Consider the following 25,914-nt stretch of genomic DNA (forward strand, 5'->3'; position numbering starts at 1 on the left):
TATATATATATATATATATATATAAATACTCTTAACTTGCGTTCAACATTTGAATATGTAAATATTGTTTATTATTTTATGCACATAAATTTATTTATTTAAATGATCTAAAATAAATTTTAATTTATTGTTTGTTATCACAATCAGTAATTTCATAATTAAATATTATAAAAAACAGATATAATAAATTTTTAAATTAGCATAATTTTGTCGCTACATGTAAGAAAGAAAGCGACAGATACATTATGTATAATTTTATTTATTAACAGATAAAAATTAAAATAAATTTTCAAAATAAGTGTAGAGTTTTTTGAGTTTCATTAACTCCATATCATTTACCTCAATACGTTGATCTTGAGAATATGCATTATTAACATAGAGATTTATCTACCCCAATTACTATAATTTAATAACTTCATCCCGATATTTGTTTGCAGTTCTTGGATGTATTGTAGTTAGACATGTTGTAATTGGATTTGTAGTTGGACGTTTCGTAATTGGTAACGTGATTAGGGCAATGGAGGAAACATAATTTTATAAAATTTTCTCTGATTCTCAATCTCAAGCAATCGCGTTGTTATTTTGCGTTCAATACATTCCGAAACTAATTGTGGCATATTATCCTTAGCAAATTTACTTATCTAAAATAGATTATTGGCATTTATTATTGATAAATAATTTTGTAATTAATCTATTATAAAATGCAGAAATAATAATTTATTGTTATTAGTAAAACTATAATTGAGTATTGAATTCAAATTAATAAGACTTACTTGATCAAGATTGTTTTTGGAATATATATTATTAATAATGACAATTAATGTTACAATCGTATTTATTCCGCTATGAGAACAAAATAGTATGTATGTATAAATTCATAATTACCGTAGAGAATAATAAATCTTTATAATTATAAGCATTAAATGTTTATACAAAAAAGATGTTATTACCTGTCCTGTATAAATTTAAAATTATATGAAACCAATATATCTCTAAGCAGTATAGAGTTCTTAGCATGTATGGCTAGAAGAGAAAAGAAAATATCAGTAAGTGAAATATAAACATGCTTTTTTGTATGTGTTAATGCTCCAAAATCAATATTTTTATCTTTGAGTGTCCGCATTTCATATTTAAGTTTCGATAAAATAAACCATAGATAATAAACTATATTTTGCAGATTATCGGAGCAACTAAGAAATTTCAATATTTCATAATCAGATATTTTGTATTCATTAAACGCTTTAATCCATATCGTATGGTTCACAGTCTTCGAACCATAACAAAATATCAATTTGTTCCATCCAGGCAAAAATCTATAATAATAAAAAAATTTTTTTAATTTTTTAAAAATTGTTTTGTAAATATTTAAAAGAGAAAGATATTTATATATTGTCTTTAAAAAATAATTTATCAAACACGCTAGCAAAATATATTGTAAAAAAGCTCATATATAAAAATAATGATTAAAAAAAATATACTTGTTAATTTTAGGTTTTTTTAAATGCCATTCAAATTGTTCTTTGGTCATTTTCAGGCACAAAGAATTATTGATAAGACATCCCCATTTCGTGAGTTCTTGTTTTAAATACTTATCAAAATCGTTATTGGATCTTATTTGATTGTACACATGCTCGTTTATATTTTCAAACAAGCTTCCTACTATGTCCTTCATTACCTAAAAGCATTTGATAAAAAAATATAATTTTTTATTTATTAAATCTATTTTTTATATTACATTTTTTACAAAGGCAGACATGTTGTATGAACAAAAAAATAATAATATTCCTATTTACAAAAACTATTTTATTTCCGGAGCATATTTTAATTAGTAAGTGATTAAAATAGGCTTCGAATTAATCTGTTGTCTTATATAGTTTAAATACACACATTTATATTATATTTATTTCTTACGTTCTTTATGTTTTTAATAATAGGTTATTTCATACAAAATAACACATCAAAAACTTAATTTTGTACAAAAATATTATAAAATAAACGTGATATAAAATAAGAGAGAGAATTATTATGTATCATATTATATCTTCGTAAAGTCATAACTTAAGTTGTGATAAAATACTTACAAATTTTTTATATTTGTTACAAATATTTTTTAATAAAAAATTGTATGTTTATTATTATATAACTTAGAATTCAATATAAAGCAGTATGTTAAAAGATAATTTACTTTTGCCCCCAAGCAAGCATGCATGTAAAATTTACACAGTTTTTTACAATCTTTTGGCCGTAGAATGACGTAGTAATATCCGTTTGCTGGCAAAATGTACTGAAAATGAACGAAAACTTTAAAGATGATCCATTTATGGTTCCCATTTTTCCCTTTAAATACAGTGTGACTCATCATAAAAATATATATAGGATAATGGACATGTGCTGTCAAAATCGCTGAATACAAATCTAGAGTAAGGATTACAAAATTGAAAAATGGTAACATCAATATGACGGCCGTTAATTAGAGATAGAAGCGATAGAGATACATTTTTGTTCGCAATCAAAAAGTGAAATTCATGGACAAAATTTGTGAACAAAATAATTTTTTCCTGATTTTTTTCATGGAAGATTCTGCTTATAGATTGATTCTGATAAAGACCAATAACTAAAAAAAAGGATAATTCCAATAATAGATGTTAATTACAACGAGAATCGAAAAAGTGTAGATAACATGAAAAGGATTAAATCAAGCAAGTTATATAGATAGTTGTGTACCTGATCTTTGTGACAATTTAAAAGAAATGCAAATTTTCAATCTCAAATACAAAGTAATGAAAAAAATGGAATTATTAGATGATCTCATATATTATATGGATAAACTAATCGATCACTTTTTACCTATTTAACTAATTAGCAGCCATTTATTATTATATTGGATAATTACTATTTTGAATTTTATAAACCTGATCCCAGATTCATATTTAGTGACCTTGACAATACGTATCCATTATTTCGTATTTATTTTTATGATGCTATATTTGAAGAGAACAATGGAGGTCATAAATAACATCATTGAGCTTTTTACTCATTTACTCTCCACGTTGACAGTAAACAGATGTCACCATGTCATTCTACGGCCAAAAAATTATAACAAACCAATGCAAATTTTATATGCTAGCTTAGGGACAAAAATCGGCCACTTTATAACATACTTCTTTTGTAAAATTTATCTCGTAATATTGTGCAATATATATTTGTAATCTCATTATATAAAATATTTTTATTATAAAATATTTTATTAAAAATAATTTTTTATATTCATTTTGTATTTATTAAAAATATTTATATTTTACTGTTTTTCGAGAGTTGATGTAAGTGGTAATATTCTAAAATTGTAAAGCTAAAAATATTAATACCTTTGAAAATTAGATTTTCTTGAGTTTAAAAAAAGATAAGATTAGAAACTATACTTAATAAATGTATTATTATATATATTACCGTTAGAGATTTTAAAATAATAACTCGTTATTTATATTAAAAACTAGCTTGTTACCATCATTAATGCATAAAATAACGAATTCTTAAAATTTTAACATTATTTTAAATTTTAAAATTAAGTTACACAATAAAATTTTTTAATATTTTTTTTATAAAAAATATAGCAAAATATAATTGCGATATTGAGATAAGTCACAATTAATTCTATAATTTTGAATTGTTACATTTCTTAGTTAAAAAAAAACTTTTTCAATAGATATTAAAAGGAAAATCTTTTATGAGATAAAGATATATGCTGTATGTTTGAAAGTGTAAATATATGTATAAAAAAATGTTTTTTAATTTTGTTCTTTAATACTATAATAAAAGAATTTTTTTGCATCTTTAATTTTATGCAAATTAGAAATTCCTGATGATAATTTATCATAATTACAACTTTCATTTTTAAAATATAGAAAATGATAAAAAAAAGTAAAGCAAAAGTTTACATTATACATGATTCGATTTAAAATAAAAATTGTCAAATTTTATCTATATTATTAAAATGATATTAAAGAAGAGGACCATTAAATTATATTGAGAGCTTTAAGAGAATTTAATACTCTTTATGTTTTTGCTTGTTTGGAAATTATATCACCTAGATTCCGAAAACAATGATAAAAATTACTATGGAATTTGTTATACGCATTACCAAAAAATATAAAAAATTTATTTTTTTTATAGTAGACGTATAATGCTTTTATTGAATAAATATAATGATAATGATGCTATAAATAATGTGTTACTTCCAAAACTTGAAAAAGAATCAGCGAATAAAATTAGCTTATAATTAATTTAAATAATTAAAATTTTCCTTAATTATATCTTTATATCTAAGATATTATGTTAGAATTATGGCATAATATCGTTACTTTATATTGACCTAATATCTAACATAATTTTATTGATATACTTTAATATTGACAATAAGTTTACCTCGAGATGTTCATCATCAGTTGTTGGAAATGCAAAGAGACTGGATATATGTTCAAAAGCTTTAATCATAGGATACCATGCTATATAATTTCTCTCTCGCCATAAATAACTCGCAAGTTCCCAAAATATAGCTGAATCAAGTTTCTCCTCCATCATAAGATGGAATGCATCACCAATGATTTGCGCTCGATTGATAACATGTATATTTTCATATTTTTCAGAATTTAGATAATAAGCGATCATCATCCAGTTGTCATTGTCATAATTGACGCGATAATATCCTATTATTTAAGAGATAAATTTTATCATATTATTTTTTTATATAGAATTCAGAAATATTTTGAACTAACTTGAAGTAGTTGTCTTGCATATCGCAATTAATAAGAAAAATTTGAAACTTTAATTATATGTTAATAAATATGATGCCTACATTTGTAAAATTTAAAAATGAAGACTCTTTAAAACACGGGATAATCGCTATCAAAAATTGCATTTTTTTATATGTATCGCATATATGAAGCGTACGAAAATCTTGTATCTTAAATTTTAATAATTAGATCTAACAACAAAAACACGCATATAAAAGGACACTTTAAGAATATTAGCAAAAAAAAAACGATTGTTAATCGTTCAATTTTAGAATATATAATAATAAAAAAATCTTGCAATATCATTTCATTCTTGTTTACCGAAAATTAAATAAAAATAGATGATGCTCGCAAATGGCAAATTGATGACACCAACTTGACATTAGCAATAATTAATAGTGTACATATAAAATGTCCAAAAATTTTCAATCGATAACCATAGATATAGTCGAATGTTTTAATATTGACTTATTATTGTAGAGTATAAAATTTTGTATTGTACCACCGCAAGACAATGGTCATAATTATCTTTCAATTATTTTTCAAAGTATTTTATTTTTTTCTGTTTTAAATATGCGTATAGATTGTACTAGAAATTGGAAGTATGTATATTTATCACACCTTCAAATGTTTTGTATTGTTATTTATGACAATACTTCACACCAATAATTATATAAAACAAAAAAATTTTGAAATAAGACGTATGTAATTCTATAAGCTTAGAAATATTAAGACGTATGTAATTGTATTATATAAGCTTGAATTTGAGAGAGTCAAGAAACAAGAAATTTTAGTCAAGAAACAAGAAATTTTATTAACAAAAATAGCATTTATATAAATACGTTTAATTTAAAATTTAACGGCAGTATTATAGGATTTTAGAATAATTATTATGTTTATAATATGTGTAGAAAATAATTTCACAATTCTTATTAAAAAAATATAAAAATAAAAATAAGTACAAAAATAATAAATTAGATTTTTGATATAATAAGAGGATAATATTAATATTAGATACAATAAAGATATTAATTTTATGATTTAATATTTACCAGTTTGCAATATGTTGGCAATGAACCATTTATCTTTATTATCATAATATATTTCCACCTTCGGCTTTGACTGTGTCAAACAGTTGAAACTTTCTAGCGAGATGACAAAATTGATATTCGTTTCTTTAGTACAGCTCACAGGTATAAAATATGGTTGCTGATCCAATTCATCATGAGTCTCTTTTGATATTGTCACGAGATTCTTAGAATAATTTCGTATCACATTTACCACAGGACAATGCGTTTGTATAGTCCAAATATCCATTATCTGCTTTATGCTTAAATTATATAGTTTATTTTTTAATTTACGGTATACACTTTTCTGCATAAAGCCCCAAAGATCATCCAACGACGTCGAATTGAGATAAGTAAATCTGTAAAATATATCATTGCGGCAATTTACATTATACATCATTGATTTGCGTTAAAAAATACGATAATTAAGTATTTGTTTTAATAACGGACAATCAAAAGTATAATTTTGACAGTCATTATAAATGCACAAATACAATGTTAACCAATTTTATTTTTCCTTATTTTAATAAAAAAAGCATTAAAACTATAAAACTTTAACTTGTTATATCTTCTAAACCAATACCACTTGATTTTTAAACAATTACAGAGCACTCCACTCTAATATACCTAAGTGGCGATTAAATTGATGAGGTGTGATCTTTTATGCATATTCATGTTTAATTTTTTATTAACATTACCATTTTTATATTATTATTTTTGTATTAAGAATAATCTTTTAGAAATATTTTACTTGAAAACATATGCTTTTGTAAATTTTTCTTCTTACTAAAATTAAAACAATATATATATATATATATATATATATATATATATATATATATAAGCTTTTATAATATTATTAATACAAATATCTATAAATATATCCCATATATTTCTGAAATTTTGATGAATGTTATTAATAAAAACTTTTAAATGTTGAAATTATAATTCTAATTGTAAATACTGTTATAAATCTTTCTTTAATTTAGTTAATTCAGAAAAATGCAGTTTAATTTTTAAAATTTTGATAGCTCATCACAATATTGCATTTTAATATTTTATAATTATTTTTAATATGTTTTATAATTGTGATTATTTCTTGAATTTATTACTTATATAAAACGAGTCCCCAAGTCTGTCTGATCCTGTCTTCTAAATTTGGAATAACGACATAATCCATTTTTGGAATTCTTCTCAATATCCTAAAACTGTTTTCTAAATATGTAATTACATTTTCAGAGATAGATTGCATAAATATCATGTGAGGTATCACTTGTGATCTACACCACGTGTTGACCAAAACAGTCGAATTAGAAACCTGATACTGATCTGACATTATAATTGCTACATCATATGTAGACATTGGAGGTGTCATCTGGAAGACTGTACACATTGTGGAATTGTCCACGGATTTATATTCTTGTACTGGCATATTCGACAAAACTTTGTATTTTTTATGGTGTTCTACGGAAATGTTAAAAGTGGCACTTAATTTTGGCACATCCCAACATGGACATAATTGTTGGGCTCTTCTGGGCTGGATTAGTGTTGCAAAAATGAACCTATTAGATTTTAACAATAAGTTTCATATAACGACAAATTATTGATTATTGGTACAATACAAAGAATTAAAATATTTTAAGAAAATTATATATTTTATATAGGCAATTATATTTTAAGAGTTTCAAGTTTCAAGTTTATTTTAGGGCGCATCAAATGCAATTGTAACATTTTTTTTATTCATGTTAATGCATATTATAAATAAATGAATATAATCTGATATCATGTATATTATATAAAGAAGTATATTCAGATATTGAGAAGTTTTGTGCATAAAAATAATATATATATGTTATTAGTGTAATAGTGTATTAGTGTAAACAAAATTTTATGCAATCAATAACTTTGTATATGGAGTAACAGTGTACACGCTCTAAAAAATAATAAGGAATAATTTTTATGAAATATAATTTATGAATTTAAATATAAAAGTATATGTATATAAGTATATACAATAAATATACATACATACATATATATATATATATATATATATATATATATATATATATATAATATATATGCTACATATAGAAATCATCTTATTTTTAATATTTTAATTTTCACTTACCCATCACCTTTTTTCTCCTTTGTATACGAAGTTCGCAAAAAATCTCTTGTATCGTGATTCATTATGCATGTGAATTTAAAATACAAAATATGAACTCCACGTTTTAAATATTTTTGTGACATTAATTGATTAAAGGGTTCAATAATCAATAATTTTTCTCTAAGATTTTCATTAGTAATAAATATTGAATAATTCATTGCATAAATCATTTTATTTTCAATTGATTTCAACTTTACTTCACTTATATTCATAAGCATTGGCATATGTAAAATTATATATGGTTTTGCATATTTAATATAAAAAATAGTATTGGACTCGCCACTTATATAATCTGGCATCAATATTATCTTCAAATTATAATGAAACGGTCTTATATTATTTGCCAATTGATAATTAAGAATATCACGCCACTTATTTTCTGCATTTTCATCGACGGAAATAGCTGTTGCCATTAAAATGGTATATAATAAATTATTTAATAATAATTTTAAGAACAGCATGTTAATTTTTATTTTTGATATCTGTAAAAACATTTCTTTAGTAAGAAAATGTGGTGCAGGAAACAAAAATAAAAAATAAATATGTACAAAGAAAATGTAAAACTATCGATTCTTATGTGACAAGGAAACATATAGAAAAAAATTACATTTCAAAAAAAGATATATAATGTATTTGAATTGTTTTAATAATTTTTACGAAAAATTTATATATGCATTGCATTTTTATATACTTTTAAACATAAATTAGAAATATAACTTTAAAATATGAAGTACTTATATATAAATTATCATTTATAGCTTCAGCATATAAGTTAAATTGTATTATATATTTCTGCGCTCTTAAAAAATATTATTAAAAATATATTTGTATTCAAACACAATATACAAATATTATATAAAGGAACTTCCTCTAATAACTAAGTTTCGTGATGACTGTTTGATTTATATTTACCAACATATTATTATCAAAGTTTATTTTCCATTTGTAATTATATAAATAATGAGTAAATTAAATTAAACATGAATAAAAGATTGCAAAGAAATCTTTTACTAGCTTTTATTATTAAATTATTTAACATTGTTTATAGAAATATTTTTCTAAAAAGAAAAATTCATGGTTTGTTCATCTTTATATTTATTACATATTCAACTTAATATTACAGTTAGAAAACAATGACTCTAGATATCCATTAGAAAAAAAGTGTATCAAACAAAACATTGACAATTAGTTTCTAATTATTAATTTATAATTGAAAAATAATTTAAGGATGTTGTTATAATTCACGCTTGAATGTTTTCATGCTTATTGTAACACTCAAAGAATACAAATATTAATAAAAAGAACAGATTAATTTTTTTTTTAAACTGAACACAAAACATTTAAAAAAAAAGAACGCTATTATTGCTATATTCTTTATATATTTTTATATGCAAATATTTAAAAAAAATACCTGGATATCCTATTTGTTTTATTTGCGTTTGTTTAAGCAGTCACATGAGCCGTTACTTTTAGCCCAAAATTTTTATGTTTAATCGTGATCTTTTCAACTTCGAGGGATCAGCGAAAACTAGCGACGCAACGTGTTCAGTATAACATAATGTATCAAGTACATAATGTCATGTAAATATCTTGTTATGGTTATATGTATCAAACATGTTATTATACCTTATTAGATCGATACATAATTCAACAATTGTCGACAGATATATACTTTGACTTTTATATTCAAAGCAATTTTTCTCCTTGAAAGCATTAAAAAAAAAACAAATTAGGAAATTGTATATTTTCTTTCAGAAGCATAAAAATATTTTACATTTTTTACTCACTGATAATCACAAAAATTTACCTAGGATTGAAGGCCTTTAATATTATATTAATATATCGTCAGTGCTCAGAATTATCGTATTTTATATACATCATTAATGCATGCGAAAGGATATCACACAGTTTGAATATTATAAAATAACTTTATTTATTGTATTCGTCATATAAGTAATGAAAATTGGTATTAAATTTTCATACACAAAAGATATACAAGTCTCCCCTTTTAAACATTCGAAAAAATATTATCTTTTTCTATTTCTTCTATAATCTTTACCTTGAAAATAAGATTATATGCATAGATGAGAAAATGAAGAGAGCAATAATACGCGATTATAATACTTTATGACCAATACTTTTGGCACTTTTTTTGAAAATTACAAATATCAGTCTTTATATATTTTGTAATCTGTGATTAACATTCTAATCACAAATCTTACTGGTGTATACGCCAAACAAATTTAAGACAAAACCTAACCAGCCATTTAGATATAAGAAGAACCATAATCTTTGCAACTAAAAATCTCTTTTGTTAACATTATACATACTATAATAAATAGATCAAATATATAATTTAGATCAATTTTATAACTTATGATAAAAATATGTTCGTTTAATTAAATAATAAATGTGAACATATTAACAATTGTATATAAAATTGTATAAATTAAATAATAAATGTGAATATAATAATTTGTATATATGAATACAATTGAAATATATATGTATGTGTATGTGAATTCTTAGTCAAAAGTTAATTGTATATGTAACTGTTACATATTGTAATGTGTAATAAAAAAAATAAATATCCTAAATAACATGTGCAATAAAATAAATTTCGGTCAATTTACTAAAACATTATAAAGTATTATAAAAATTATCTATTTGTTTTCTTGACATGCTTCATTTGATTGTTGATTTTTTGTTTCTACAGGAAGCGCAAGTGTAGCAATTGCAGCGCACAATGCTGTCGTTGCATAAATGGCCATAGCTCCCGTGATGGACCATTGTAGAAATACTTGCGCTATGTAAGGAGTGACCATAGCACCGATTCGCGCCATGGCACTGCATGCGCTTACACCTATGCTTCGTAAATGCGTGGGATACACTTCTGGTGTGTACACGTATGCGGCTTGAAATACACCGGCGATTAAACCTCTGGCTAGAAAAATGGCGATAGTCAACGCCGCTCTGTTTAACAAGCAGGTCCTACTCAAGAAGCAAATCACCATAGCAAACATTACTAATTGACAAGCCATTGTTTTCCGCCTGCCTATTTTCTCGATTGCAAAGACGGTAGAGAAAATGCCGGGAAACTCTGCTAGTGTTGTCCAAAGCAGATCAATATAGTCGCCACGCTGTAATCGACAATCAAGTTGGCACATATTTTCATCTTTGTTAGTGTCCTGTGTGCCACACTGCTCTGAAGATGTATGAAAAAGTTCAGTAGTCATTAACACCACTCCATAATAACAAAATGCTGTAATCATCCTAGAAGAAGTTGATGCAACAAATACATATCTAGTAAAATTAAAAAATATTTTTTAATTTTGTACATTATAATTTGTATTTACCATACAAGCCAAAGTAAAGCAGATGTTTTGCACATTTCTTTACTTAGAACATCCTTTAATCGACCATGATGAGCTTGATAAAATCGATCCATAACTAATCTTCCTACAGGCAATGATTTTTTATTTTCTTTAGCTACGCGTTCCAATGTCGAAATTGCACGATCTGTTTTCCCAGTTGTCATATCAAATATTGTAGATTCTGGTAGCCACTGTAAATTTATATTACTATTTGAGGTAATTCATTTTTAAACAATTATTAAGAAATTTATCAAATTTCCTAAGATAAATTAATATATATGTATAATATACATTAAAAATGTTTCCAAACTTATACAAACCGGCGATATTACAGCAAATATAAATAGTGGAATTGATGATAATATAAGAAGCCATCTCCAACCAAGGTTGGGCATAACGATCAATGCAATTGCCACTTCAAAACAAGCCCCAAGAGCCCAAAAACACTAGCAATATAAATTTTTATTATATAGATAATATATTTAATAAATAATTTTAATCACCTCCTCCTCTTTTAAACTTATGATATAAACTCACATCCAGTAGAATAACACATCTTTCTCTTTGTTTTGCTGGCAAAAACTCTGCATATAATGTCACCCTGCAGTAAAGGAGGTATATTAGTGATAATAACATACTGTAAAGCAAACAAGTTGCTTTTCTTAAGAAACTTACCAAATACTTACGATTGTGGTACACAACCAATAGCAAATCCTACAACTCCTCTAAGCAATAGGATCCAGAGAAAATTTGGTGCAAATGAACTTAGAAATGCATAGTAAGATAATAGCACTGCGCACAAAGTTAAAGCTTGTTTACGACCATATCTATCACTCAAATTATTCCAGAAAGTAGAACTTAGCATCATGCCAAGAAAGACCACCTAAAAATTCAATTTCCAAAATAATAAATTTAAATAATTGTTGTATACATATTTAAAAAATAATTATTGAATTTAACAGTTACTGTTGTGGTCAATGCTTGCTGATATCTAGAAATGCCCCAGTCACAATGTAAGGATGGACTTAGGATACTCAGTATTGTAATCTCCATACTATCTACCATCCAACAAAGACCCGTAAATAAAGACAATTTTACTTGAAATTTTCCAAAGCCTAAGATATTGATAGCTTGTACCACAGTAAATGTATCTGTCGATAAAATTTTTATGTAACTTAATTATCATAAATCAATTATATTACTTCACATTCATATCTTTTCTTATACATTACTTAACATTCACATAATACATATAGAAACATTATATAATATTTTATTTAATTACTGCATAAGATTTAAAAATATACAGACCTATTTTTCTTGTATGCATGCATTTCTAACATATTGTTAAACACAATATCCTGTGTTATCAGTACAACTTAAGATAGTTATTAGTGAAACCAAATTCCCCAGTGTTATTTCATGCGATATGAAATATTTATACAGTATAGATTTTCTTCTTCGTTACACGTATTAAAGTTAGGTAAATCTTTTTCTGTACAATTAAGAGAGATATAATTAATCAACAAATAAAGATATAATTAATTAACAAATAATCACGCTATAATCTGTTATATACACTTTTATGCTGTATATAACTTAATGTAACATACCATCTGGTATAACGACAACAGAAGAAAGTTCCATCGATCGTTCAGTATCATTTTCAAAACTTGTATGACAACTCGACGTACTCTGAGCGCAAATGTTTAATTCAGCGCCTTGCAATTCTTCCAATTGTCGATATCGTTCGTTGGATTTTTTATCTGGATTCAACATGGTTATGCGTTCAACATAAACAATATACGTTTTTATCGTTTTAGGTTAATGTTTTTATCGAGCGCAATAAATAAATGAGAAGTATATGTTTAATTAATTCATTTTTTTTAGATTTTTAATAAAAATATATTGAATATTTTTATTTTTCGAACGTTTGCTTTAACACATCGAAAGACATCGAATTAAGTTTTGTTACATATAATTATAGCTGCGATTAACTGTGCTATAGAGTCCTAAATAATCAGAGAAGCGATAATAGCGTCTCGCTTGCTGATTGGCTGATCATCATGTTGGGCCCGTAACTTACAAATTAACCGCAATCAGTATACTGTAAGTGAAAAAAGGTATATTTGTAATGTTATTTTGTAAAAAAAAAAAACATTTTTAATATTCCTGAGACTATGAAGACATTTCAAAATATATATTTACAATTACCAATTCACTGCTGCAAACGTATATTTACAAATGGACAGCTGCGGGCCCAACATGGCGATCATGGGAAGCATGGAGGGAGTAACAATGTCGCTCTCTGATTTAGGACTCTACTGTGCTATAGATACGTTCAGGAAACATTAAGGAATGGACGATGTTAAAAAAAAGCATCGACATTCAAATAATTTATTTTAAAAAATAATAATTTTTTAGAATCGATTATATATGAAAAATATCGATAATAATCGATTATTTCTTGTTTTTTAATAAGTTACTTAAAATCAGATTGGCCTAGTTTACACCGATAAACTTTAATATATCTTAAGTACTACACTGACCAATCAGAAACGTTTAAGGGCCAATTTCATCACTTTCGGTTAAGTTAACCGACGGTTAAAATCAGCAAAGTGGCAACTGAAAATAGAGATGAAGGAAAACCAAGCATTCTTATCATTTCATTAACATCGGTTAAGTTAACCGAAGATGGCCCTAAGAAAGTTTCGAAATCGAGTAAAATTTTCTCGCAGAGTACGTTTTGAAATGCAGTCTGAACAGTACTCATTTTGTTTTTGAGAAACGCTAATTTCGAATGATAGTCTTGTTAGTAACAAAATTTGTTAGTAACATCTAATAATAAAATTTAGTAATATCGAGAAAAAAAATTATTGATGTAGCGATTAATTGAATATAAAAACATCGAATAAATAATCGATTATTAATAAAAAAAACATTGATGTTCAAATAATCGAGTGATTCTTGCCCATCCCTACCATTAAGCATTGTCTTGTCAACTCGATGTTGATTTGTCGGTTCTAGAAGTAAGAACCAATCACGTTCGATTCGCTACCCAACCAGTTGTGTCCTTTGAACGCATCCATGGATGCGTTCCGTTTCACGCATTGAGCGCATAGATTGCCTGAAAATCTATAGTTTACGTAACATATATTATAAATTTCCAAACGATCTATGTACTCTATGCATGAAACGGAACGCAACCTGAATTTCATGAAGAGCGCATTCACACCTATTCGATGGTTGAGAGAGTTTGTTTTCTTGGAGGCTAGGATTTTTATAAACAAGTTTCGTGGAAAAAAGTGATCCTTGAAAAAAAATTATATTTTACAATGGATACATCAGATATATTGTTGGAGCCTAAATTAACTAACACGTCGCCGGATTTTGGTGAACCACCTGAAAAACAGAACAGTGTAAATATGTATTTTTTTATACAAAAATATAAATGATAATATATATAGTATCATATACGCACGTGTACACACTCATATACATAGCACACCATATACTTTCTCTGATACGATTAAAATTATTTTCTCATAAATTACAATTTAACATTTTACATTGTTTTTTTTTAAGCAAAATCATATAAATATTATAATATTGAAAAATTGAGATATATCATTATTACTCTAGTTAGAATTTTTATACATGCACATCACAGAAATAAACTGCTTCAAAAAATTTACAACAGTAGACAATTAATTTTTCTATTTGTTTTAGCTGTTACAATCTCTAGGTACACCACATATTGAATCTTTCAATTATATGCTCGAAGAGGGCCTTCTTCAAAGTATAAAAAACAGTACACCAGTGTATTTAACTCTTCCTAATGATGACAAAGTAATTCTCTGGCTAGATGATGTACAAATTTCTAAGCCTACTGTACCTTCTAGTACAATTGGTGTGAAAAATTATAAAATATATTCAACAGAATGTCGTCAAAGAGGTGCTACTTATAAGGGTAAAATAACAGTGAGACTTGGATGGTCTATAAATGGTAAAGAGCAGGAAGTTCTTGAGAAGGATTTAGGAGAAGTTCCAATTATGCTCAAGGTAAAATATAAATAAAAATCAGAATCTTATTAATTATTATTAATCAACAATTATTATCAATAAATAAGTAATTCTTATATATATATGCTTGTACACATACATTGAAAAAAATGAAATTATTACTCATAATTATAATAAGTTTAGCAGAAAAAGATATTTCTTTGCCTTGATATTCTTGCATTTACACTGCCACTCATGCATTTATATGTACTTAGATTTCTTAATGAAAATAAATCAAAATTGACTTTTTCTTTCTTCTATAATCTTCTATAATTTTTGGAAAAAAAATGAACAGTTGATATATATATGACCAAAATGAGTAAAAGGAATAACAAATCGACTTTTCAATTTTCATTTTTGACTATTAACCTTCTATGGGCCCTTTCAAGTCACATACTAATATATCGATTTTATTAAATAATTGATAGAAAGATAGATGAATGGATAGAAGAAAAAATAGACAAATGAAAAATAAATAAAAAAAAAATAATAAAAAGAAAATAAAATTGTTGAAACTGCTGAATTTTATATTTATAGGTTGATATTTGTTGATTTTACATTACATAAATTTTTTTATAGTCAAGAAAAATATTCGGCCCATAGAGAGTTAAATGTTGAATACTCTTATTAATTTATTTATGATAGTCCGTATTTTAATATATTATATATTTTTATATTAAATTACAATTTGTGAAAATATGTGATATTTATATTTATAGTCTAATCGATGTCACTTAAATAAAATGAGTCCAAAGGAATTGGTTACTCATGGTGAACTTGAACAAGAATGGGGTGGATACTTTATAGTCAGAGGAATCGAACGACTTATACGCATGTTAATAATGACGAGACGAAACTATCCCATTGCTATAAAGAGATCAAACTGGAAAGCTTGTGGTGAACATTTTAGCGATCTAGGTATTTTTTTAAGAAGTGTTCAAGAAGATAACACTGCCACTGTATGTATATTTGAACAAAAATATATTTTAAAGACTCTTCCATATGTATTTTATATATATGTGAGAGATTGTGTGTAGGTAAATATATAAATTTAAATATAAATATACATAATATGAATATGTTTTTTACAGAACAATGTACTGCATTATGTGAATGATGGTTCTGTAAAATTTTCTTTTATTCATAAAAAAACCCCTTTCTATGTACCATTAATATTGATGATGAAATGTTTGATAGATGTAACTGATGTATATATTTATAAAACATTAATTGCTGGATGTGAAAATGATCTCTATTATAGTAATAGTATTATGAATATGTTACGCACTTTGCATGAAGAAGGTTTACATTGGCACGAACAATGTAAAGCACATATAGGAAAAATATTCAAAGTTAAATTTTCTGAATTGCCTGCAGATGCAACTGACACAGACGTCTGTAATTACATTCTTAAGTGAGTTTGCAAATTATCTGTTTCTTTTTTTATTTATAATTCATTATAAGTTTTAAGTTTATCATTATATACTTATTTATGTACAGGTATTGCGTCGCCATTCATCTTGATGAACCCATCGATAAATTTCATTTACTTGTATTCATGACTAAAAAATTGTTCGCTTTTGCCGGTAACAAATGCGTCGTCGAAGGTGTGGATTCTGTAATGATGCAAGAATGTTTGCTAGGCGGACACTTATATCTACAAGTTCTTAAAGAAAAATTGTGGTCGTGGGTGACAAGTCTCAAATACCATATACTCAAACGTGCTAAAAGTGCTGGTAATAGATACATTTTAACAGTGCGTAAGTATTTTATCTGTAAGTGTGAACTCTTGTGAGAATAAAACCAAGTACATATATGTGATTGGTCTTCTTACCTATTTAGAAGAAATGTTGAATGTCACCAAAATTCGGAACAACATTGATGCACAAATGGAATATTTCTTGTCCACTGGAAACGTAAGCTCACCCTCTGGTCTAGGTCTCATGCAAAATTCCGGTCTCACAATTGTTGTGGAAAATATCAACAGGATGCGTTATATGAGTCATTTTCGTGCGATACATAGAGGCGCATTCTTCCAAGAAATGAGAACTACCGAAGTTAGACGGTTATTGCCTGATGCTTGGGGTAATTAACAATTCTATTATAGTTTCTCTACAATAATAGAAAATATTAAACATGTAAGAAAAGATGTGAAAAAATAAAATAAGCAATAATTTATAATCCTTTTTTAGCAATTATATATTACATAATCATTATATCCGATTAATAAAGTAAAAACATAAATATATCAATTATAATATTATTATATTATTTGTTTGCAGGCTTTATTTGTCCCATACATACACCAGATGGTGCTCCATGTGGGTTGCTCAATCATTTGACAATGAATTGCATTGTCACAAAACATCCAAATCCAAAATTGAAAGCCGCGATACCTACAGTACTGGTAGATCTTGGAATGGTTCCACAATCTATCGCAGATAATTGGACAAATTCATATAATGTCATGTTAAATGGAAAAATGATTGGCTTAATAGAGGATAAGATTATTAATAAAGTGGTTCATCGATTAAGGTTGCTTAAGATAAAGGGCCAAGAAGTAAGTTAAAAATGCAATGTCTGGTGATTTAGTTTATAATTACATATAATTATATGTATATATATATATATATATATATATATATATATATATATATATTGATGAAACATATTATCTTCAGATACCAACGACATTAGAAATTGCACTTGTACCAAAGAAGAAAGTTTCAGCTCAATATCCAGGATTATTCTTATTTACTAGTGCAGCTAGAATGATGAGACCAGTGATAAATCTAGCTGTGCAAGAGATTGAATTTCTTGGAACATTTGAGCAAATTTATATGGATATCTGTGTGGTTCCTGAAGAAGCCTACAAAGAGGTAAATATACGTCATGTTTTTTTTTTATTATTTTTGTGATTTTTATATCTAATGATAAAAAAAACTTTATTCTTTCTTATTAGTTAACGACTCATCAAGAAGTGAGTCAGACAACCATCTTCAGCAACTTAGCTAAACTTATTCCATTACCGGATTGTAATCAGAGTCCAAGAAACATGTATCAATGTCAGGTAAATCTTTTTATATTTACAGTGAGATCATTAATGTTTTCACGCTAGTATGTACGACATTGTTTCACTAAAAATAATAATTGATAATTAATAATGATACATAGTAATAATTAATAGAGATTTGAATAAAATGTTCCAAATTACATCTGTGGACCTATAGATTACAAACATGTTAATAACGCAAGTGAAAATATTTATCAATATTTTCTCGATCTCGTAGATGGGAAAGCAAACCATGGGAACACCAATTTACAATTGGCAACGGCAGTCGCAAACAAAAATGTACAGATTACAAACGCCCGCTGCGCCTCTCTTTAGGCCAGTACATTATGATAATATTAAAATGGATGATTTTGCGATGGGTACGAATGCAATAATTGCTGTTATCTCATATACGGTAAGTATCATTTGGTTTCTAGTATCAAAAATTTAGTTAAAAAATCGTTCACTATTCTATTCTTTATTGTTGATAATCGGATACGCAGGGATACGATATGGAAGACGCAATGGTCATCAATAAAGCGTCTTACGAACGCGGTTTCGGACACGGAACAATCTACAAGTCTGAGTTTGTTAATTTGAACGATAAAAAGAGTTATTTTGCCCGCAATCCGGACAAACCTGAACTCGAGAAAACCTTAGATATTGATGGTTTACCTTTTGTAGGTGCCTCTATCAAAGAGGGTGACGCGTACTATTGGTAAATAATCCTTTTGATACATCTTCACCTTTTATTTCAAAAACTAATTGAATCTATGCATTTGACAGTTATTATGATGCTGATAATACTAACTATGTCACTGGAACATACAAAGGCACAGAAAACGCTTATATCGACAGTGTAAAGTTATGTGGAACATTTAACAGTCAAGACCCTCGAAAAGCATGCATTACATTCCGTATTCCTGTTAGTACAAGTTTGTATATATATATATGTGTGTATGTGTAAAAAATAGGCGTTTTTTAATTGCATTAAATTTTCAGAGGAATCCTATCGTCGGAGATAAATTTGCGTCAAGGGCAGGACAAAAAGGAATTCTTTCACGATTATATCCTGTCGAGGATTTACCATTTACAGAAACCGGAATGGTCCCCGACATTATTTTCAATCCACACGGGTTTCCAAGTCGTATGACAATAGGTGAGCTGGTATACAAATGCATTTTATTCTATGTCGTTTAAATTATCTGTACTATGATAACAGAAATTTTGATAAATTTTTCAATTCGGACTTAGCATAAATAATTTATAATATTAAAAACTTTTTTTTATGTTTTTTTACAAGATGGGTTATCAAAAAAATACGAGTATAATTTACAATTTTTCATTGTTTTTTATCACAGCTATGATGATCGAAGTAATGGCCGGAAAGTCAGCGGCTGTGCATGGACTAGTTCACGATGCTACACCTTTTAGATTCGATGAGGAAAACACAGCCATAGACTACTTCGGGAAATTATTGGAACTTGGTGGCTATAATTATTATGGAACTGAAAGAATGTATTCGGGTATATATGGATGCGAGATGGAGGCTAGTATTTTCTTTGGTATGGTCCATTACCAAAGATTGCGACATATGGTCTCTGACAAGTGGCAGGTAATTAACTGTAAATTTTTATATTAGCAAAAAAAGATTTGTTTTCCATTTTGTTTTGTGTAATTTGTTTTTATATAGTTATTTAAATACGCGCGTTTTTCTCGCGCATGTTTCTATTCATTTTCTTTTTTTTTTATATATGATTTTAAAATCAATAAGCCGTTTGATTCTCTTAATTGAGAATCTCTTATATAAGAACAGATTATAATACATATTTCTCTCGTTTCCAGGTAAGAAGCACCGGTCCAATTGATCAATTAACGAGGCAACCCATTAAAGGTCGTCGACGAGGTGGCGGTGTGCGATTTGGAGAGATGGAACGAGATGCTCTGATTTCTCATGGTTGCTCGTATCTTCTTCAAGATCGTCTTTTTCATTGTTCTGACAAAATGACGGTAAGCGATAAGAGATATTACTTCCTTTAATATTTTAATATAAGCCAATGTTTACAATACGTGCCGATTAAGCATTATTTATTTATACAAAATATGTATTTGAGAAATTTCTTGACCATAATAAATATTTATTTATAGACTTTAGCATGCCAAAAATGCGGTTCACTACTCGGACCGGAATTAATTAAGAATAGTAGACATGACGAGGATGATAAAAAATGTCGTCTGTGCGGCGAAGAAGACAATGTAAATGAGATCGAGATACCATATATCTTTAGGTTTCTTCTAATACAATTGGCGTCCTGCAATATTAACGTTAAGCTGAATTTTAAAAAGGTTTAACAATCGCGAGATGTGTGTGTATATTTTTATATGTATACAGTTTTCTTCAACAGAATAAAATTTTATTTTCTCTAACATTCCAGAGAACAGGTATTATACACAAGACTATAAATATATTACACGTGACAGGATTTATCACATCGACGTTTATATATACATGATGGATATATATAACCAAAAATTATTTTACAAAATTGAATTGCACAAAAGAAAAATGGGGATTCGATTATACCTTCTTGTTTTTACAATAATACATAATGGAAGGGAATGTAAATATCTTGAATTATACAAGCGCTTTAAATAGCGAATGTAGATTTTGTCACGCGCGCAAATTCTCTATAATACTCTGTTTTTCTTCAAACAGAAAAATTATGATTTGTACAAATTGTACAAATATTCAGGCTTTTGCCGGCACTTGTGCTCCAGGTTTGTTAGTAGATGCTCCAGATACACCAGTTTCTTTTTCTAATTGCTTTCCAAGATATTCCCTAAAAAGTGAGAAATTTATGTAGTATTTATGAAATTTTTATATATAGACATTAAACAACAAAATTTATATACAAATGTGAAAAATAATTTTTAAAAAATTAATAAATTTATTTTAACAAAATGAAGTCAAATAATAAGAAATGTACATGGAAAATTCTTAACGTTCCATAACTTACCAATTATGTACCATAAGTTTTTGCACTGCAAGAAGAGCCTCGTATCTAACATTAGGATCCTCGTGCCCGAGAAGTTGCATTACACGTTGCTTTCCGCCAAGCTGTTCAATTATGCTGAAGTATACAAGACATTATTTTAAAAACTTGCGATTTAAATATTCTCAAATGTATTGTACATATAAAATAGAGTAAAATATGAACATGCTTCTTTATAAAATATAAACGTATTTCTATAACATATAACGTACTGTTTGCCACGTGGATAATGACGCACGTATTCACCAATGTCGAAACTAGCCACACTGAGGACGAGAGGATCTTTGCTAGTTTCTAATAAATGAACGAGAATACGCAACAGTTCGTAATTCTTCTCATTGAGACGGCTGGCATTCTCGCGCCAAAATTTGCCCGATTTGTGAACAGGGGACCACTCCAGACGACCAGATTTCACTTCCGTTGAATATTCGTCGAATGAACTTAGATCCTGCACGGACGCTTGCAATTTGTCATTGAGGAATTCGATATCATCAGTTATGTCTTCGTCGTCGAATTTTCGTTGACACAGTATCGAAAGCTGCTTCAATACCTTGCACTGCACCATAGCGATGCAGTGTTCCTTAGCGACTTGCCCGTCTTCTACTTTCTCGATTAAATTCTGTAATATAAAAAAAAATAATATATTAAAAAGTATGCAGGTAATGTAATATATGTATAATTCTATATAATTCTATATTATGCTCGGTTTCTCTTATTCTTCGATATTTTAACTTACCCTGAATACTGCAAGTATAATACGTGTAACTTTTTCTTTGACCGAATCGCTAAGTATATCGGCGAGAATGGGTATGACATTGAATCTACGATATGACATAATTTTAGACATTAGTTATACTGAATATTATGAATATTTTTAATAAAATGTATACTAAATAAGGGGAAAAGAGAAGGGAGGGTTACTCACTTGTTCATTTTTTCTGCCAAGAGAGGGTTGAAAGTAAGTACCCACAGACAAAAAATAAGCTGATATTGCACTTGGAAGTTTACTCTCCCAGAGAGAACACTGAGGAGAGTTGAAATACCATCGACGGATACGAACGCAAAGCGATATTCATCTATACGAAGCATCATTTGTAGACAACGCGCCACTGATTGGATGTACTCGTTGTTCTAAATGAAAAAAATATCATGTGTATATCTTCTATGTTCTTCGGATAAAAAAAAAAAAAATATAAAACAAGAAAATAAATGTCTTTCTAATTTTAAAAATAATATTTAATCAATGTGTTGCTACATGCAAAAATGTGATAATAATTTGACATCTTTTAGATATGTATGTTATACATATAAGATATATAAATAAATTTTATAAAAGATTTTGCATCTGATTATTGGCATCTAAGCATTTAAGATGTTAAAGAAATTTGCAAATATGACATCCACAAAACAGATTCTTATAAAGCATAACTCATGCGCATTTTAAGTTTACTCATGCATGTTTGAAGTTTATAAATTAATTTTATCCTAAATTAGAATTTAAAGAGATTCATGATACTTTTATGTATAATATTATGTATAACGTTAAACATCTTCATAAGTCATCAGTGCTTTGTTTGTTGGCAGTATATGATTTAAAAACATACTTTATAATTTGTTTTACAATAAGTAATATTAATGTGATTAAGACGTTACAAAACCAACCGGGTTGAGCAATTCATGCAGTTCATGGGCCTCCTTGGCCTGCTCCACAGCAATGTCTTGTTCTAGTCCCGCATGCAAGCCTTTGTGATCCTGAAGGGCATCAAACTAAAACCCCAACTAATTTTTTATCTACACAAAATCTACTATAATTCTCGACGAAATTTTTCGTGTTTTAAGCTTATTTGCATGAAGCAATAAATCTACATAATCAATCATAGATAGGTTTATTGTTTTATTAAATTAGTTATGTCCTTATTGTTAGTTTATAGCATTAGTAAATTTTTTTTCACATATTTTATATATATATAATATTAATGTATATATAAATTCTATAATTTGCAACTTATATAATGTGTATTTATTGGAGGGGAGGGGGGGAAGAAATTAATATATAAATTATTTATAAAACATTTTAAATAAATTGTATAAAACAGTATTAATGTTAATATTAATATATATTAATGTTAATGTAATAAAATTTTTAAAAGCAGTAAAATTTTTCAAAAGCATGTCATATTCTTTTTAAATATAAATATCAGACACATGATTGCTGTAGAAACGATCAAGTATGTAATAAATTAGCTAGATATCTAAACATATGTTGCATGCAGCACACACATTAGGACAAATTATTGTATCATTCAAAAGGCAAACTATTAGTATTAAAATAACAGTATAAAAGTAATTATATAGATAAACACAAAGCAACATTACAGGAGCCCTCGAGCATAGACAACTTCTTAATGAGACAAGCATATTTTTCACATATTCCAACAAAAATTAAATCATTCAAAAAGTATATAACTGCATAAAATTTATACATGCTCACATGGAGAAAAGAAAGCAGAAAAATCTCAGCAGTTGTGCAATTCAAATGGTCAATATTAATATAATTTTAAATCATGCCCTTTTTTAAGAATTAGCATTTTATATTGCATTTATATATATATATATATATATATATATATATATATATATATATATATATATATAATATATTGCAATATAATGTATATATAATTGATAAATTATTAACTTGTAATTATTAAATATAGTATTGAAACGAAAACAAGGAGGTAATATCATTAATGCAATTCAAATTTTATTATATTGACAGCCTTTTGATTTGCGCAACCTGTAATCTGTCAAGTTAAACTTACGCTAAGTTTTAGTTGATCTTTGAGCCATGTCAAATAAAACTGAAGATCAGTTTTTTCCATGAGATCATGACTCCAGCAGGCTAATTTGGCTATAATGCGTGATGTCATATTCATTATAAAGCCATCTTGTCTATTCAATAGATTAAGGAATGGCCCCCAAACAGATTCTCGTTTTCGTGTAGAATGCTCACGAAAGATTTCCACACGACTACGATCCTCCTATTAATAACATTGCATTAAAATTTCAATTAATAAGGATAATCTTGATTAAAAATATTAATAAAAAGAAAATTAATAAAAAATTATTTGTTTCACATAAAGAAAAATAGATAAGATGTGTAAATACCTGTAGCATGTCATCAATCATAGTGAGAATATATTGAATTGTTTGATCCTTTGAAACATGGCCAAGCAAATTAAGAAATGTTTTAGCTGCCTGATGCGGATTTTCCTTTAGTTTATTTTCTCTTGCCTTAGCATCACTTGTGTCAAAGGCTGCTATAAAATCATAGTCTTCTTTCCATATCATTTGTGATCTGAAAAACATTAAATGTAAAATATTTCTTGTATAAATACTTTTATACTTTTGTGCGTTATCAAGTTTATATTATTATTCAGTATATTTTAAAGTTTTCAGGTTTTTCAAAAATAATTCATAAGTACTTACTGGTAATACGAATACCAATTAATTCGCTGATTTCTAATATCAGCAGCTTGCTGTTGAAGCACGCTTGTAGCTGCCAGCATATCTGCAAAATCAATGTATAAATGTCATACAAAAAAAAATGACAGAATATCAAAACTTTTTATTATAACTTTGAGCACATCTCACTATTCTAATAGTAACAATATAATTATTAACAAATAAAAACAGAGATATTGCTGGGAGGGGCACTCTGTCAAATAAAGGAATCTACATTATACAGAATATAATTACCAATTTTTTCATCCGGCAATGCCGGTATGATCTGCTTGATATTTGCACGATCCACCATGATTGTTATCGAGATTTTGTATTAATTTATATAGAAATTATCTCGTTTGTAATATTAGACTTCCAATCTTTTCTCCGTTCTTCGTTTTCTTCAGCTGTTCGATCACAAGACCGTGTAGATACCAACTTAATTTGACAAAAATCAAGATTATTAACTCAATATTCCTAGATATCCCGGGATTTTTGTGACGTAATGATGGCGAATAAACAGTACATGCGTGGAAAATGGTTTTCTAGTGAATAGGTGTATGTGTGCACACATACAATTCAATATATAAAATTCCAAATTCTCTCTCTCTCTCTCTCTCTCTGTTTACTGTATCGAATTATTCATTTACAAAATAAAGTTTGTCATCAAATTCATATCTGTAAAATTATTAGAAATTTTGAGAAATTAAATAACATTATCCTTGTTATGCATAAGGAAGGAGAGAAGTGTTTAACATTATTTTATTTTTTTAATATGATCAATTATAGAAATAAAGTATCAGAATACACTACACAAAAAAATATACAAAACGTTTCTTATG

At 27.1% G+C, this 25,914-nt stretch overlaps 4 protein-coding genes across 6 annotated transcripts; 1 reads left to right on the top strand and 3 right to left on the bottom strand.

Annotated features, from left to right (window-relative positions):
- Positions 1 to 76: 76 nt before the first annotated feature.
- LOC126858874 (aminopeptidase N-like) lies at positions 77 to 9,845 on the bottom strand. Its single transcript, XM_050609519.1, has 10 exons — positions 9,815 to 9,845; positions 9,439 to 9,730; positions 7,989 to 8,509; positions 6,970 to 7,419; positions 5,843 to 6,216; positions 4,423 to 4,703; positions 1,479 to 1,675; positions 951 to 1,313; positions 774 to 843; positions 77 to 641 (listed from the first exon to the last, which is right to left on the bottom strand). The coding sequence occupies exons 3-10, from the start codon at positions 8,486 to 8,488 to the stop codon at positions 510 to 512; spliced, it is 2,367 nt and encodes a 788-aa protein (XP_050465476.1). The 5' UTR covers positions 8,489 to 8,509; positions 9,439 to 9,730; positions 9,815 to 9,845; the 3' UTR covers positions 77 to 509.
- Positions 9,846 to 9,961: 116 nt separating this feature from the next.
- On the bottom strand, positions 9,962 to 13,690 carry LOC126858850 (synaptic vesicle 2-related protein). Of its 2 annotated transcripts, none has more exons than XM_050609472.1 (8): positions 13,616 to 13,690; positions 13,015 to 13,508; positions 12,368 to 12,552; positions 12,088 to 12,284; positions 11,939 to 12,002; positions 11,722 to 11,847; positions 11,384 to 11,592; positions 9,962 to 11,300 (listed from the first exon to the last, which is right to left on the bottom strand). In XM_050609472.1, exons 2-8 carry the CDS (start codon positions 13,178 to 13,180, stop codon positions 10,691 to 10,693), a joined length of 1,557 nt encoding a protein of 518 aa, XP_050465429.1. In that variant the 5' UTR covers positions 13,181 to 13,508; positions 13,616 to 13,690; the 3' UTR covers positions 9,962 to 10,690. The 2 variants fall into 2 exon arrangements, with proteins under 2 accessions (XP_050465429.1, XP_050465430.1); XM_050609473.1 differs by lacking the exon at positions 13,616 to 13,690 and adding an exon at positions 12,713 to 12,896 and having other exon boundaries at positions 13,015 to 13,150.
- Positions 13,691 to 14,502: 812 nt separating this feature from the next.
- LOC126858999 (DNA-directed RNA polymerase I subunit RPA2) lies at positions 14,503 to 21,219 on the top strand. The gene is made up of 17 exons (XM_050609815.1): positions 14,503 to 14,820; positions 15,131 to 15,463; positions 16,183 to 16,422; positions 16,555 to 16,877; positions 16,964 to 17,223; positions 17,306 to 17,548; positions 17,746 to 18,023; positions 18,145 to 18,342; positions 18,426 to 18,533; positions 18,754 to 18,930; positions 19,019 to 19,233; positions 19,302 to 19,440; positions 19,518 to 19,674; positions 19,877 to 20,130; positions 20,361 to 20,525; positions 20,664 to 20,861; positions 20,951 to 21,219. Exons 1-17 carry the CDS (start codon positions 14,737 to 14,739, stop codon positions 21,026 to 21,028), a joined length of 3,450 nt encoding a protein of 1,149 aa, XP_050465772.1. The 5' UTR covers positions 14,503 to 14,736; the 3' UTR covers positions 21,029 to 21,219.
- LOC126859000 (V-type proton ATPase subunit H) lies at positions 20,908 to 25,507 on the bottom strand. Of its 2 annotated transcripts, XM_050609816.1 has the most exons (10): positions 25,328 to 25,507; positions 25,058 to 25,139; positions 24,737 to 24,926; positions 24,391 to 24,609; positions 23,231 to 23,335; positions 22,494 to 22,699; positions 22,305 to 22,389; positions 21,781 to 22,187; positions 21,533 to 21,646; positions 20,908 to 21,355 (listed from the first exon to the last, which is right to left on the bottom strand). In XM_050609816.1, the coding sequence occupies exons 1-10, from the start codon at positions 25,383 to 25,385 to the stop codon at positions 21,265 to 21,267; spliced, it is 1,557 nt and encodes a 518-aa protein (XP_050465773.1). In that variant the 5' UTR covers positions 25,386 to 25,507; the 3' UTR covers positions 20,908 to 21,264. The 2 variants fall into 2 exon arrangements, with proteins under 2 accessions (XP_050465773.1, XP_050465774.1); XM_050609817.1 differs by lacking the exon at positions 23,231 to 23,335.
- Between the last annotated feature and the right edge of the window lie 407 nt (positions 25,508 to 25,914).

The sequence above is a fragment of the Cataglyphis hispanica genome, chromosome 2, assembly GCF_021464435.1.
Source record: "Cataglyphis hispanica isolate Lineage 1 chromosome 2, ULB_Chis1_1.0, whole genome shotgun sequence".
Lineage (NCBI taxonomy): Eukaryota > Metazoa > Arthropoda > Insecta > Hymenoptera > Formicidae > Cataglyphis > Cataglyphis hispanica.

Excerpts from the sequence above, each read along its gene's own strand:
- LOC126858874 (XM_050609519.1), bottom strand. The coding sequence starts at position 8,488 with ATGCTGTTCTTAAAATTATTATTAAATAATTTATTATATACCATTTTA. Across the intron at positions 7,420-7,988 it reads AAGGAGAAAAAAGGTGATGG|GTTCATTTTTGCAACACTAA; the intron begins GTAAGTGAAAAT and ends AAAATCTAATAG. Across the intron at positions 6,217-6,969 it reads TGGGGACTCGTTTTATATAA|ATTTACTTATCTCAATTCGA; the intron begins GTAATAAATTCA and ends TATATTTTACAG.
- LOC126858850 (XM_050609472.1), bottom strand. The coding sequence starts at position 13,180 with ATGTTGAATCCAGATAAAAAATCCAACGAACGATATCGACAATTGGAA. Across the intron at positions 12,553-13,014 it reads TGTTGTCGTTATACCAGATG|ATACATTTACTGTGGTACAA; the intron begins GTATGTTACATT and ends TTTTATCGACAG. Across the intron at positions 12,003-12,087 it reads ATTGGTTGTGTACCACAATC|GGTGACATTATATGCAGAGT; the intron begins GTAAGTATTTGG and ends CCTTTACTGCAG.
- LOC126858999 (XM_050609815.1), top strand. The coding sequence starts at position 14,737 with ATGGATACATCAGATATATTGTTGGAGCCTAAATTAACTAACACGTCG. Across the intron at positions 18,534-18,753 it reads GAAACATGTATCAATGTCAG|ATGGGAAAGCAAACCATGGG; the intron begins GTAAATCTTTTT and ends TCGATCTCGTAG. Across the intron at positions 19,675-19,876 it reads TCCAAGTCGTATGACAATAG|CTATGATGATCGAAGTAATG; the intron begins GTGAGCTGGTAT and ends TTTTTATCACAG.
- LOC126859000 (XM_050609816.1), bottom strand. The coding sequence starts at position 25,385 with ATGGTGGATCGTGCAAATATCAAGCAGATCATACCGGCATTGCCGGAT. Across the intron at positions 23,336-24,390 it reads AAGATCAACTAAAACTTAGC|TTTGATGCCCTTCAGGATCA; the intron begins GTAAGTTTAACT and ends TTGGGGTTTTAG. Across the intron at positions 21,356-21,532 it reads AAACTTATGGTACATAATTG|GGAATATCTTGGAAAGCAAT; the intron begins GTAAGTTATGGA and ends CTCACTTTTTAG.